Source organism: Pipistrellus kuhlii, unplaced genomic scaffold, assembly GCF_014108245.1.
Source record: "Pipistrellus kuhlii isolate mPipKuh1 unplaced genomic scaffold, mPipKuh1.p scaffold_m20_p_12, whole genome shotgun sequence".
In the NCBI taxonomy this organism is placed as follows: domain Eukaryota; kingdom Metazoa; phylum Chordata; class Mammalia; order Chiroptera; family Vespertilionidae; genus Pipistrellus; species Pipistrellus kuhlii.
Window position 1 is genome coordinate 37,621,149 of NW_023425427.1, and position 14,779 is coordinate 37,635,927.

A 14,779-nucleotide genomic window follows, 5' to 3' on the forward strand; every position below is an offset into this window, starting at 1 on the left:
TCCATTTCCTCACCAATTCTATGGCAACAACTAGTTGTAACAGTTCCAAACATACCTGTTCTGTACTTGGACTTACCTTAACTTGTTTGGTTGATTTGCAGCCAGTTGTTCGTCTCACTATATGCATTGCTACTTGGCAAGATGACAGCCACCTTCAATCCTCTTGATATGACAACTCAGCACATTCTCTCCTCCTATCCCTGCGTTCCTGAGATGATCACTGATCCCGCGTCAGGTCAACGAGGGCCCAGAAGTATCCATTCTACACCACGATGTATTTTTGTCCTTTTGGTAAGTAAACTTCCACTTGACTGATTTGGGGTGTCAAGACCACAAAGCTTTGAGGTAGCACAAAGTTTGCTTAACGCCGACACCGAGAACATAGAAACCAGTTCAGGGGAACAGAAAGATCCTAAAAGCTGAAGACATCACCTAAGCCCAAAATCTAGTTGCACCTGAAAATTGGGTATTCTTAACCTTTGAATATACAAGCCAATACACACTTTTCTTTTTGTGTATGCCAAGTTGTCAGACTCTTACAATAGAAAGGCTTAACTTGATGGGTCCTCTGACTTCCCTCGGAGCACTTGTCACAGTGCAATTTTAATCATTATTTATTTAATGTCAGTCTCTCGACCTAGGCTGTAGTCTCCATGCATGCGGCATTGGTATCTTAGTTATTCACAGCTGCTTCCCTAATGCCTAGGACAGTTCTGATTCATTATTGGCACTCCATGATACTGAGTAACTGTATAAGCAACCCAAGCCATACTTTTCTTAGCTATGTTCCCCAAGAGTTTAAGAAACTAACATTATGGAGTTGTTATTTTTTTGCATGAGAGCTGACAATTATGCACCTGCATAAATTTATACAGTAGTCATCTTCCACAGAATTAAAGATTGTCCACAATCTCTAAATGGAATGAAACCAAGACCTCTTTCTTTCTGTGAAAACTTAGGCGAACTATTTCTCTGAGCCTTATTTTGCTTACCTCCAGGCAGGTACTTGTGCAATAGATAGCCTCTTGGTAAAGAAACTGAGCAGATAACCAGGGGAGAACAGGGAATATATGTAACATTCAAAACCCAGTAGTTGAATGGACAAAAGCAAAGGCCAGGGCTGCATTACACTGACATTTTTATTAGAATTTATCTGTAACAAATGGAACTTGTGTCAGCAAAGAACTGATTTTTCATACAGACTTCTTTCGCCACCAATGTAACGAAGTAAGAAAATAAAAAGCACGCCTTTCATTCTGTAAAACATTTACGCGTACTACTAATTAGAGGTAATTGTATTTTTTAACAAGCCATTTTACAAGTTATTTTTTTTTAAATTTTTCCGTCTATGCATCCAAAATGAGAGCAAAGAACACAACTGTTATTATCTTTTTTTTTTAGACACTCCAAGCTTGGATGGCAAAGCCACGTAACGGATGGATAGGATGGATCTGCAGCCTTCTGACCTCTGCTGGAGTATCAGGGCACCCATAAACCCAACGGAAACAAAATCCAAAAGAGGAGAAGGAAAAGGTACGTGGAAAATCAAATGGGGGGCTAAAAAAACAAAGCAAAACCAAGAATAAACAGGAAAGAAAAAAAATCTGTACATTACTGCAGAATTTTTCCCCTTCCTGTCTCTCCGCTGAGTTATTTACAGACACACGAATGAGTTTCTGAAGCAGTTTCTTACAGATGGGTTCAAGTAATAACATCATCGGGTGTAGAATCAATAGGGCAGTGCATAGTACAAAGGTATAGAAAGTGCAAAGTTCCCTAGAGGCCCTTCCCACCCCTGGCTGTCCTCACCGTTGTCTTAACCATGCAAATCATCTTTAAAAAAGAGCTAAAATAAAGTTCTGTACAAATCACTTCTTATATATTTTGATTTTTTTTTTTTTACCATTGTAACTAATTACAAAATTATACATAACTACACGTACATAGGTAAATAATAGCACCGTACTGGTTATGATGATGAAAATAATTGGAAACTTGAGCCGTAAATGGCAGATAAAAGATGTCTACCTGGGAAAATAAAAACCAGAATGGTTTGTACAGAAAAGCACAGAGTGGAATGCACATCAATGACAAGTAGGGAATTAGTTCTCGCAACTGCTCTTGCACAGGAGGATGCCTGGAAGTCTCCGCCTTGTTCCTCTATGGTATGCATCCCATTCGTTTCCTTCTTAGGAGTCTTCTGCTCTTTCCCTTTGCCCAGTGGGCGGTGTTTGTCTTGGGGAGAGAAACCGCTCATTGCACCAGGGTTCTGGTGTGCAACAGGGCATAATGCGATGTCTGTCTAATGACCCTCTTTGTTTCGCTAAATGAAAATTACAGCACTGAGTAATCTGGCACTTGGATAAATCTCCAAAAGGTACAAACAGAAAGGAAACACACCCACGTAGTGCACATTCTTCTCTGGTTCTGATGTAGGTTAGAGAGTCTCATTCTGAGGTAGCCTTCTAGATACTTTTTTTTTTTTTAAGTATTATACATTATTTTCTTTTTTTCTTCCTTTTTTTCCTCTTTTTTTTTTTTTTACAAAAGTGCTCATGTATGATACTTGCAAGTGTTTGGTCTCTTGGATTTCATTCTGTTAATGATGGGAACATGTAGAAAACAGAACGTCAATGGAGCTGAGATTAAATTATTATACCTATAGGGACACTCTTTAAGAGTTCCTTGAACATTTGGAGGATTCCTTACAATTGTGGAAGATATGGCAAGCTCATGCCATCATCCATGGCTTCCTATAGCAACTTTGGGGGGAGATATATATACATTCTTAAAAACTTCCCCTTTTAGAAAAAATCCTAATGGAATAATAAGTATATTTCAAAGTGGTCAATGATAGTTGTTACTAAAATAAGTTTGGTGCCTTTTCTGGATGTTCCAGAGCAGATTCGGAAGGGATCAAAAATAAAACCAGTGGCTTTTCCTGATGTGGACAACTATCAAAGAAAGAAGGGCCCTGATTATCCAAGTGCTTTGGGCTGGTACAATCAATAACCTCCCCGACCTGGTTGAGAACTAGGAATGCATATTATTCAAAGAGTTTCTGTACATGTGGTAAACAGATAATACTTTAATAGGAAGAGTAACATATACGAACAACTAATGGAAATACGAACCAAAAGCTAAAAAAGAAATGCTATTAAAATAGGCATCAATTATAAGGCACTCTAAATGCAAAACTAAAACCAAACGAAAACAAAGTACAGCACTTCCCAGGAATGCTGTATGCCACGAAATGTTTCTGACTGAACAGAGTAACATGAGTTTGGCTTTGCCCCTGTTACATATCATAAATGCAAATTTCATAGCACATACTATAGACAATATACGATTGAATACACTTTTTTTTTTTAAACAACTTGATAGCTGATATATTAAAACATTCTCCCCTCCTAAAGGGATATGCACTGACCTTTCCCACATGCACACCTCCTAGATATATGTTTTTATTGCACTAGGGTTGTTAGAAATATCGAACTTGGTTGGAAGCCTGGCTAACAAAATGGTACTTGTGAATAGGGTTAGGTGGGTGGGGGGAGATTGGGTAGGAAATTAGGGGGTGAGGTTTGATATCACTGATGTGCATTCCTCATTGCCCTTAAAAAAAAATCAAAATTTTGTGATATTAAGAAATACCAATGTCATAAAATTAATAGATTGATAAAAAGATGTTTACAATAGCTTTTCTACCTTAAAAAATGCTAAACCATGGAAGAACTGAATGATAGCTATCTCTATCATTTTGTGTGAACACACTGTCGATATATACATAGACACCCCTATAAAATACGGATATATATGTATATATGTTAGCAGCAACTTTATACTTTGCGCCTCCCTGTTGATTCTAAAAACAAAACTTTGATTATTTGAAAAGAATGGGTACTTTCTTACCAGACAGACAGAAGTGTGAAAGTAATATCTGATGGAACGATTACTGTAGATTGAGAGTATTGCACAAAAAATGTGCAACATTTCATATATGTGATATTTCTACAGCAAGATATGACAGATAACAGTTGTACAGCTTAAAAAAAAAAACCCCTACAATTTGGAAATTAAAAAAAATGAAGAGTTATGTAACCTTTTTAAAATTTTACTTTATAGAATGATAGATACATTTTGTTAAAAAAAAGTTTACACAGTTAAAAATGAAGCACAGGTCAGCAGTATCTTACAATACTAAAAAACTAAATCAAAGACTTCATTCCCCCCTTTTCTCCCTTAAGTGTTAGTATGAGCAATATGGTGGGAAGGGGTCATGTCGAAGCAGTTCGTTCTACCATGAGAAGCCACACCAGCAGACATCCACGCGGCACTCCGCCTGGTACCTAGCGAGCGATCCTGAACAAGATGCTGGTTCTTTGTTGAGATTTCTTCTTCCCTTTTTTTTTGAACCCTTGAGGTATCTGTAAATAAAATCCTCCAGATCCCTCATCAGTCAGGATTCTCTTACTATTTTCAGATTAGATTATTAAACTGGGAATTCTTGGTCCGCCTGGAAGAGTTTTTATTTTTTAGTTTGTGTATAATAGTCCCACTAAGGGGGTTGTTACCTAGAAGTTAAGAAGGACTTCTCAAGTGCCCTGTATGGCTCAGAAGAGACTCCATGGGTATTGAAGGGCCCGCTGTAAAAATCCAAAATGGGTCAGGGGTTTCTACGTTGCATAGTGATCAAAGCTGCCCAGGTACTCGAGTGAGGCTCGATAGCAGAACTGGTACTGGTCCTGCAGGGGGAGGGCATGGCGAGAAAGAGAAGGGGCCATGAGCACAGCGCAATCAGAAAAATTAAAATCGTGTTAGAAAACAGTTACATCTTATTGGGGGACAAAATCACTACTGTTGTCAACCAATTCAATCCAATGGCCAATCGATTTTAGTGAGCAAAGAACGATCAGCCACATGGGCTGTTTGTTCATTAACTCCACCAGTTAATTGGATTGAAATAATTCCATTATCTTCCAGATATCAGTGTGAACCATTCTTCAAGTCCTATCAAGTCACCACCTATGGAACACGTGAGTTTCTTATATATCCCCGTCCTCTTTACCATTACCTGCTTATTTGTGATAACAACTCATTCTCCATGTGCACGTTTAAGAGATGCTGATGAAGACTCACACTGTCCCAAGGAACATTTAGATTCACATACCTCTGGGCGATTGCCAAGAGAATTTAAATTTAACCCTTTGTACTCCGCTGTCCCCTCTCAGGGGACGTTGCAGTTTATTAGTGATTACAGGGAGTTGAGTTAACTCAACGCACGTTTCGCAAAGTAGCGTCGAGTAGCTAGCTGGTAGCCAATGTCCAGAATGGTTCGGAGTGCAAAGGGTTAAAAAAAAAGTCTTATTAGACAGTAGAACTTGCTGCCTACAATCAGAATTATCCAACATCATTTCTGATGATCTTACAGGTATGAGGGAGGCAGCCAAAAGGTATCTGGTAAGGAACATCAGGCCCACAAAGCCATTAATTTACTCAGGACGCTGGACTTGAAGATTTGTGTTGCCATTTTCAAGAACTGAAAGACTGGCTATCCATATAAAAAAATCCCTGTGCCATGGGCCTAATTCAATATGACTGCTGCTTTAAAGCCTACCCTAAAATAACAGTGTGAAATATGTCCTTTTTTCAGACAGGGGAGAACACAGTCATTTAGGAACATTTTGGGACACTACTGGAGAGATGGAAAAATTATAATTTACAGATGAGAAAAAGTAGGAGTAGCCAATGGGCCTGAAAGTAGATAGTTTCTATTTTGCTTAAATGTGCATTTTTCTACAATAAAAATGGTAATGCAAAATAAATGGAGTTTGCTTTCCTATCTTGTCACAGTAAGTTGCTTAGCTAAATGTTAAGGCTTTTTAAACATTGAACTTTCCTCTGTCACCCCCAACACCTATTAATATTGAGTTTGTCACGCTGACATAATGTTTTGAGTATTGCAAGCCAAATGCACTATTTTAAAATCAAAGTCTGAAAGATATGGTGAATAACAAATTTAGGAACACGTATGTTTAACCTACAGAACTTGTTGGCCTTTTGAAAAACAAATACAATGTATCTATCCCTCATATTGTCCTTAGAAATGATTAGTCAGTTGGCCAGACAGGCCAAGTCATGAACTCATATTTTTCTGACTAACATGAGAATTTCCATATTAATTATTGGACTAGGAAAAAAAGGTGTCTTTTTTCTTTTTTTTTTTTTTTATGAGGAAAAATCCTACTAGGTCTTCTGACCATTATTAAGAAATTAACTATAGAGCAGCTGATTTTTAACACTTCGGCATATAGAAAGAGTATGGAGTATAAAATGGGTTTAGAGTCTATTATATATCAGGCATTGTAATTTTTATATATGTATAATATATTATATATCAGGCATTGTAATTTTTATATATGTATAATATATTAGTTTCATATGTATATAACAAACTATATAAACTTTCCACTTTTAGAGGCCAAATATTGTTAAATAGTGACAACTTAATATGGTTTAATCTACCATATAATCTCACCTAACTTCTGAAACAACTCCAAGACATTGTCACTGTCACTCCCATTTGATGAATGAGGTTCACAATATTAAACAATTTGATGCTTTTCCTACAGTATTTTCCTGTATTTTGCCTCTGATGTTGATGATCTCTAGAAGGTCCTGGGGTAAGAAAATCTCTTAGTTGGCTCATGAAGATTTTTCTTACCTCTGTCTGTACCATGGCTGGTCGTTGTGTTCTCAACATTTTGACCGTCTGGAAGATATCTACAACTCCTTCATATCTCATTCTCTCCAGGACAATGCTTAGTGTTATGAAGACTCCAGTTCTTCCAACGCCCGCACTGTCACAGAAACGAAGACAGCATTCCTGATGAGATGCTCAAAGCCATGGCTACATTTACTTGTAAGTAGACATGTGTCCACTAGCTTTCAAAATACATCATGTCTCCCTCAGCCACAATCAGGAAAATGTGTTAGAATCACCCAATGATTACCTTTGGGATAATGTGTCATGGTAACAAGAGAATGAGTGTGGAATAATTAGGATTTAGTCTTTTAAAACTAAATGACTTTCTAATTAGGATCATATGCCTTTTGGAAAGATCATAAAATATATATAAAGCTATGAAATGCACTGCCCCAGACCTTGTTGCTGGGGCCCTGGCAGCCCCGAGTCTGGTTCACCTGCACTCCAGATCCAGACTAGAGGAGAGAGGGAGCCTGATTCCTTGTGAAATTGGTCGTTCATTAGCTTGCTGCTGTGGCCATCCTTCCAAGGTCCCTCCCCCTGGCAGGCTGGCACCTCAAATTGGCCTCAATCACTGGCCAGGTCGAGGGTCCACACCTGTGCATGAATTCGTGCACTGGGCCTCTAGTAACTGAATAAAAGGAAAGGTAAGTAAGTATAGATTTGTACTCTTCATGCAGATCCTGAAATTGAAGACCTTGCCTGCTTCATATTTTTAAAATATGAAGTAATTTAGATAAGGTGAGGTAAACTGAGCATGTTCAAGTTTTCTAGTGTTTTACTTCTTGTAGCCACTTAAAATTTGTTCAGGATGTCTCTAAACATGTAAATAGGAAGGTATATAGACTTTTCAAACTCAGATATTTTTGACATGAGAGGAGAGATTCTTTACCAGGAGATAGATAAATATATATATATAAGTTTCTAAAGCATAATTTTTATTGAACCAGGTTCAGGAGATTAGTAGAATGTGGAAACTAATTAAGTAATATAATTTTGGAAAATGTTACTGAATGAACTTATCCTTCAAATCTTTGTTCAGAACAGTTTGCATCTCTCCATCATTTTTTATATGTTTTTTTTTCCCCTTAACATTTTCATGTAACTAACCTGATCTACTAGTCTTTAAGCTAAGTGCTTTGAAGGTTTTATAATTTAGACAGCAATATTATTATAAAATTGTCAGAATTCCCCTAAATAGAAATAATAATGAGTTTAACTATTTTTTTTAAGTTAGTAACTTAAACCCAATGGTTAAGTACCAGACACATTCTGGCACTTGGTGACTGAAGGGACCCGGGTTCGATTCCGGTGAAGGGCATGTACCTTGGTTGTGGGCACATCCCCAGTAGGGGGTGTGCAAGAGGCAGCTGGTCGATGTTCCTCTCTCATCGACGTTTCTAGCTCTCTATCTCTCTTCCTTCCTCTCTGTACAAAATCAATAAAATATATTTAAAAAAGAAAGTAGAAAAGCATCTGGAGGTTCAAGTAATGAGAAGAGTGAATCTGCAAAATTCCTACATTTTTGGATCCTAATTAAACGGCCCATGTAACACTTGGGTACAGGCTGTAGAAAATGGATGGATTCATTTACTTAAGGATGTAGCTGACAGGCATATAAATAGTGTGTCCCTTTATATACTGGAATTTCTAAAAAGTCCTAACAAATGTTAACTGAGGGTTTAGAATCCATGGATAGTCTTTACAAAAAATGGCTGAGCATGTCCTGGAGCAGGCAAGGCTTTCTGTTAAGATGGAGTAGATGACCTTGAAGATCCCTTTCAACCTTGAAATATCCATCCTCAGAGACTCTAATTTATCATCTTTTCGTTGAATGGTCTCTAGGTACTCTAGAGTCTATCTTACCTTGATTTAATTGCCCTAAGGGGAAGCCTTTAAGATATATGATGTAAGAATAACATGTCACAGAATTTATACTATAGGTGTGTTTACATACTTATGGAATGCCTAAAATTAATGTTTATTAAGTGTATTCTTGTCTTTATATTGGACAAGTTTAAATGAGAATTTGGACAAATATATAGAAAATTAAGGGGAATAGCCAGGTAATTTAACTCCAATATATCCACTTTGTCTGAATGCTTAAGCTCATGTGCTATTGCCTACATGCTCTTTGTCTACAAAAAGGATTTTGGATAACTCAACACAAATGTGTATAAATAAGGCCTGATCCTCATCCAGTGGGACACATAGTGTGCTAGGAAGGATCTCACAGCTCCTGAGAAAACTGAGGCCCAGATAGAGCAACAGCCGACAGAGTGGAACCAGGACTACAACAGGTCTATTTTGAGACCCTGTCTTCCATGTCACTGAGAAATGTAGTTTGTTTCTGCCATTCCTTTTTGAAGAAAAATTAATTTAATAAACTCAAGATTTTGACCATAAAGCAATTAAAAACTGAGGCTTCAAAAGTTGCTAGAATCCCAAAATAAATAAGTGAATTCCCTTTGTTAGGAGATTTTTGCCCAGAAACTTCCAAAAGCACTATGTTTATGGTGAGTGCCATTTACTGTTATCTATTAACTTTTAATACCTGAATTACAAAATCCTGTGGAAACTATTGAAAATAATTAACTTGAAGGTGCTTCATTTTCTGATACAGCCACAATTTTCAAACAAATTACAATTTTAACCGAGGTAACATTCTAATCACTTACTGACTGGCAAAAATTAGTATTGTCATTAAGGCTTGATAACTATTTACAGTTTCCCAAGAAGACAAACACAGCAGTAAGACACTGACAGTTATCAGGGTAATGCTATGACTGCAAAAAAAGTAAGAAACGACTAACTGAACAAACTTTCACAAGGGGATGTACCAGTAATTCCTGTTAAAATAGGCCAGAAAAACAGCATGTAGTTCTTCGTTACAAGAGGTAAAACTTGGGGATAACAATCTCTTGCCTTCCACAAAAGGAAAATAGCCAGAGAGAAGGAGAAGTGGGTTCTTGCTTTAGGTTTTACAAAAAAAAATTTTTTTCTCTAGAATAAAATGTCTATTAGGCAGACTTACTATCAGAAGCTTTTTCTGACAATAAATATTTTCAAAGTAGCCACCACATTAATCACAAGTGGAAACTCACATTCCTGATTCTTAGCTCACCTGCAATGGACTGAAATGGGTCCATCTTGGCCAAACTGCTCTTTTGTTTTGTGAACTTGGCCGATGAAGTCAATAAATCCTTCTCCAGACTTTGGCACGCCTTGCTCCGGCCAGTCAGTGAACTGGAACTGTCTCACTGTCCGGGACTGGCCGTCCTTCAGGGGAAAGCAACACCCACCACAGAGGACGCAGGGAGGGTTCGGCCGCGCGCAGACACGGCAGCAGACATGATGGTTTTTGATGGTTTTTCCAGAAAGAAAAAAGTGGGTTGGGGGGGGGGGGGAAGGAGGAGATAGCATATTTAATGCTAGAAGCTTACATTCATGTCTTACCTGCTAGAACAATGTCTCCATTCACATATTTACATGGCAGATTATTTTTGCTCTCACAATTCCCACCTCAGAGAATGGAGTCATCTATTGTAGTTCCTTTATCAGTACATGTTTTAAGACCCAAAGTTGGCTTCTAAAACCCAGGTGGAACCTATATACTCTTTCAAAAATTTGTGAATCCAATCACTTCTTAATATTGAAAGGAGCATCCAGGCCTGTCATGGAGAACAGAGCTTGCAATTGACACAACTTTACGTCTGCTGAGCTTGCTAATTTCTAGCACTGCGAAATGACAAACAGTGACATGGAAAAGACCTGACACAAATTAGGCAGCTGCTGTTTCAGAGACATACAATTTTCAGACAATGGCAGGATATAACATGTGCCTTGTGACCGACTATGCTACTGAGTAGGAAGTGAGGCATCCCTCAAGTAGATCAGAGAGATTGCTAGCAAATAAATGCCCTGTTCTCCAAAAGGACTCTTCCTGGCTGACCACGGGAATTAAAGTGCGTGTGCGTGTGTGGGGGGGGGGGGGGGAGGAAAGGGGGAGTTTAACTCAGACAAATCAGAACACAGAGAGGAAACAGTACTGCTTTGAGTCATGAAGCATAAATGGTTCAAAAAGAAGATGCTAAGGCATTGCTGATTCCTTCCTGAATTTTACAGTATTTTTGGAAGCACAACAAAAGCAGAAGGGGCTTCTGTGTACAGAAGCTCGAATAACAATTATGCCCATCACCTTTCTCCCCAGCATCTGTTTCTGGAAAAGGTTTGAAAAGCCAGAGGCGAGACAATGCAGACCTGCCATCCCCTGAATGTTCTTTCTGCCCACAGTGGCTTTCACCAGGATGGAGAGATCTTCAGCACAGACCCTTCCTCTTCCAAGGATAGACCGCCTGGCTCCCCTTACGGGCTACCTGTTCAACAACACTCTACCCTTCAGTGCCAACCTGCTTTCTAAACTGGGGAGTGGAGACTAGAAACACACTAGGAGCACAGACAGCCAACGTTTTGGCAGCTAGGGAGATTATTCAATCACAGGAAACCTTTAAAAAGCAAACAAAGGCATGCCCAGGTTTCTGCCTCACTATTTCTTTTGAGTATTGTGATAAGATTTAATGTGGGCAGGAGAGGAGTGGTGAAGAACGTTCTCTCTGGCATTTATAGAGCCTGGGTACCACTCTTCCTCATTAGAAACGGCTGCTGAGTTTGCTTAGAATGCAGGTAACATTTTCATTCATGTATCTTGCTCCAAATTCTGAAAGGCCATTCTTATTAGCATTACTTTTTAAACAATGGGGTGGGTCACCAAGGCATGCTTACTTGGGCAGCTCAAAAACGACCCCTAGTAACTTAACTGCTGCTGCCTTGTGTACAGTCGCTTTCAGAGTAGTTACTAGTAAGACTTCAGGTTTTCTAGCGTTAACGGGTCTGTCACCTGGGCCAACCAGCCTGCTAACCAATTTCTCTTTCACTTTAGGTCAACCGCCAGGTCCCCAGCTTTGGGGATTAGCAGACAATCTCTAAACATGAGTAATGGTTGAGAAAGCAGCTTTCCAGAAATAAAACAATGGATCACGAAAATAGCTTCATATTGGAGTTTTACACGACCCACCCATTGTGACAGCTCCAAATGCAAAGCAGGCTTTGGACTGACCCCCAATCTCCCCCAGGATGTATTTGTAATCACTGTCAGAGAGTGGCTAAAAGCAAGGATATGAAAGTTTCTGCTCAGAACATCTTACATCAGAGCTGAACTTTGGACTCAGCAATCTAGACAAGAAATGCAGAATGAAAATTAGCCAGCCAGGGTCGTGGGTGCACAGCTCTCACGGACAGACACATTAGCACACCGAAGAATAAACCACACCAGCAATCAAATTAGAATCTGCAAAGCTTGTCAGATTCCTCTTAAAAAAAAAAAAAAAAAAGCCATTTGCTCTGCGGTTTTAAAATCATACCGAATTAACCTCCAAGCCCGCATGACCTACAGGGCTTTGCAAAACAACAACATATTTACAGCCTCGAGTAATGAAGAAGTCAGGGAAGTTCCAAAGAGAATGTGCTGAGAAGGTGAATATCAGCGCAGCCAACCAATCAGTGAACGCTTCCCGGCACACACACTCACCAAATGCAGTCTCAGAGTTGAGCTGCCAGATGTTACATTTGAAAGGAAGCCAAGCCTGGTTTGTGAGGACACTTGCCAGACAGAAGAAAGTTACTCTTACATTAACCCTTTGCACTCCACTGTCCCCTCTCAGGGGACATCGGAATTCTAGCATATCACTCGGATGTCCCCTCTCAGGGGGGACATTGCAGTTTATTAGTGATTATGGGGAATTGAGTTAATTCAACGCACGTGTCCGCCGCAAAGTAGCGTCGAGTAGCTGGTAGCCAATGTCCAGAATGGTTCGGAGTGCAAAGGGTTAATAATAATAATAAAAATAAATAATAAATCCCCTAGGATTGGTGATCTCTTTTCGCTAGGAAATATGGCCACTGGCCAATGTTTCTCCCAGAGAAGCGCTTGAGACCAGCGGACCACTGTGGGTCTGTGAGGTCTGAAAGGTTGGCAACCGCTGCTTTAGACTACTACTCAGCTAATGATTGAGAGCATAAGACTGTGCCAACTTACCCTGGCATCTGTGACCTTGAATTCTCTTAAGATATATTGTGGCATGTTGTATTCAGCCATGGGATCTACAACAAAGTACTGGTATCTTGCAGATCGTTCTGCTGGCCAGTATTGGTGACATTTCTCCTGAAAGGAGAGACAATTCATGTAAACTATACATTTCTTTCTCTAATTAAAATTTAAGCCCATTCTAGTTGCATGTAACTCATTTTTTTCCTTTGAACCCATAAATTTCCTGAAGATAGAGAAATCCTGTAGTTCAATCCTTGTCTGTAGCATGAAGCATAGTACTTGGAATAAAACTGCTGGTAATCTATATCCATCAAATTGAATACTTTGATAAGAGTAAGCATCTTCATACCTACAAGTTATCCAAATAATTATATCAGTCCTTGGACATAATGCTGGTCCTGTCAATTACTCATTGCATTACGTTAGCAGACCTGGACTACTGTGATTTGGGATGAAGAGAATCATCAAGTATGAACAGACAAAAAAAACCTCTGAATTGATTGGGTCCAATCACTCTAGTCAGCTCAGGCAGTTTTAATGGCTTAATCACCAGGTACAATAATCAATTCATTTTCTTAGTTCTTTTACTCTCTCGGCCCTAAAAAAGCTGGGTTTTATACACATTCCCACGAAAAAAAGAGAGGAAATATCTCAAATATAGCAAAATGCTCACTTGCATCTATTGAATTTAAGGGGTAAGTCTTGATGTATCTCTAATACTATTTTCTGAATAATTTTTAAAATAATGTTTTAAAAAATATATTTTTTAAAGAAAAATGATGCAAATTTCCAACACTTTATTCAATGGGGGTAAATGGTGAGCAAGTAAGAATTTGCCTCAGGGATGAGAGTCAAATTACTTCCTACAGATACATGATGGCCCCTTTGCTCAGGAAACTCCAGCTTGTCCAGAGGGAAAGGAAATAAGGATGTACTGAGAGTAGGGGCGTAAGTCATGGGGTGTCTGCTTGCGTATTTGCCTCTTTGATTGTGTGTCCTTGAAGAAAGAAAACTAGGTCTTCCTTCAAAACAAATGAGACCTGGATGTGGCTTTGTCAGTTAAAAATGGACCCAGAGTAATGAGTGGCAGGATGTTTTAGGAGTGCCCTGAATGTCAAGGAAAAGGCCCGGGCACTTGCATTCTTGGCATAAAACCCTCACTTCTCCCCGAAGGAGAAGTCTTAAGAGGAGACACTCACTCTGCCCATCTCCCGCAGCTTGGTGAGCATCACCACTATGGTGGAGTTGTGTTCCCAGAGCATCCGCCAGAAGTCTTCAGTGGTCTCCGCCAGGGGTCCCTGGGTAGCGATGTAGGCCTTCTGTTGCCTGAATTACAGAGAATGAAAACAGCATGTTAAAAAAAAAAAATCAGAGAACACACAAAGATTCACATTTGCTATGTAAACATCCAGCCCGTAATAAAACAAACTATATCATTCATGCAACTGCAGTAAATGTCCATTAAGATTGTGTCATCAAATAAGAACATTTATTACATGTTGGGGACTTAGCAAAAGAAATGGCTTTGTTAATATTGTGATGTATGTCTATCATTATTATTTAAATGTTAGTACAACACTAATAGCTCAATGCCATGTGCATACACATCGCTTAGGAAACAGTAGTGGGGCATCCATTTGAAGACGTGACTTTTACACAATCTATTAAATTTGTGAAATACGGTACAAAACAGCTTTTTTATTAACTCCTTCTGAAGGAAGCGAGCAGGAGGCCAGGTTAACAACTCCATGACAGCTGCTTCTCACTTCCATCCAAAATAATAGAAAACAAATATCAGGGGATTGACTGCTGACCTATGCAGAAATAAAATGCTTTGACTTGAGATAAAATTCATTCTAGCTATGAAACTAGGGCACATGCAAATATCAAGGCTTCGGATTGTCAGG

The 14,779-nt window shown here is 39.0% G+C and overlaps 1 protein-coding gene across 32 annotated transcripts in view; it reads right to left on the minus strand.

The window, feature by feature from the left end:
- Positions 1–1,121: 1,121 nt before the first annotated feature.
- Positions 1,122–14,779, minus strand: part of PTPRD (protein tyrosine phosphatase receptor type D) — a 626,044-nt gene continuing 612,386 nt past the window's right edge. For all 32 annotated transcript variants that reach the window (XM_045580211.1, XM_045580213.1, XM_045580225.1 and 29 more), the window contains 5 exons: positions 14,072–14,198; positions 12,861–12,986; positions 9,891–10,045; positions 6,725–6,860; positions 1,122–4,745 (listed from right to left, as the gene is read on the minus strand). In XM_045580211.1, coding sequence (XP_045436167.1) covers positions 4,677–4,745; positions 6,725–6,860; positions 9,891–10,045; positions 12,861–12,986; positions 14,072–14,198 — 613 coding nt within the window. In that variant the 3' untranslated portion in view covers positions 1,122–4,676. The remainder of the gene's footprint in view (positions 4,746–6,724; positions 6,861–9,890; positions 10,046–12,860; positions 12,987–14,071; positions 14,199–14,779) is intronic.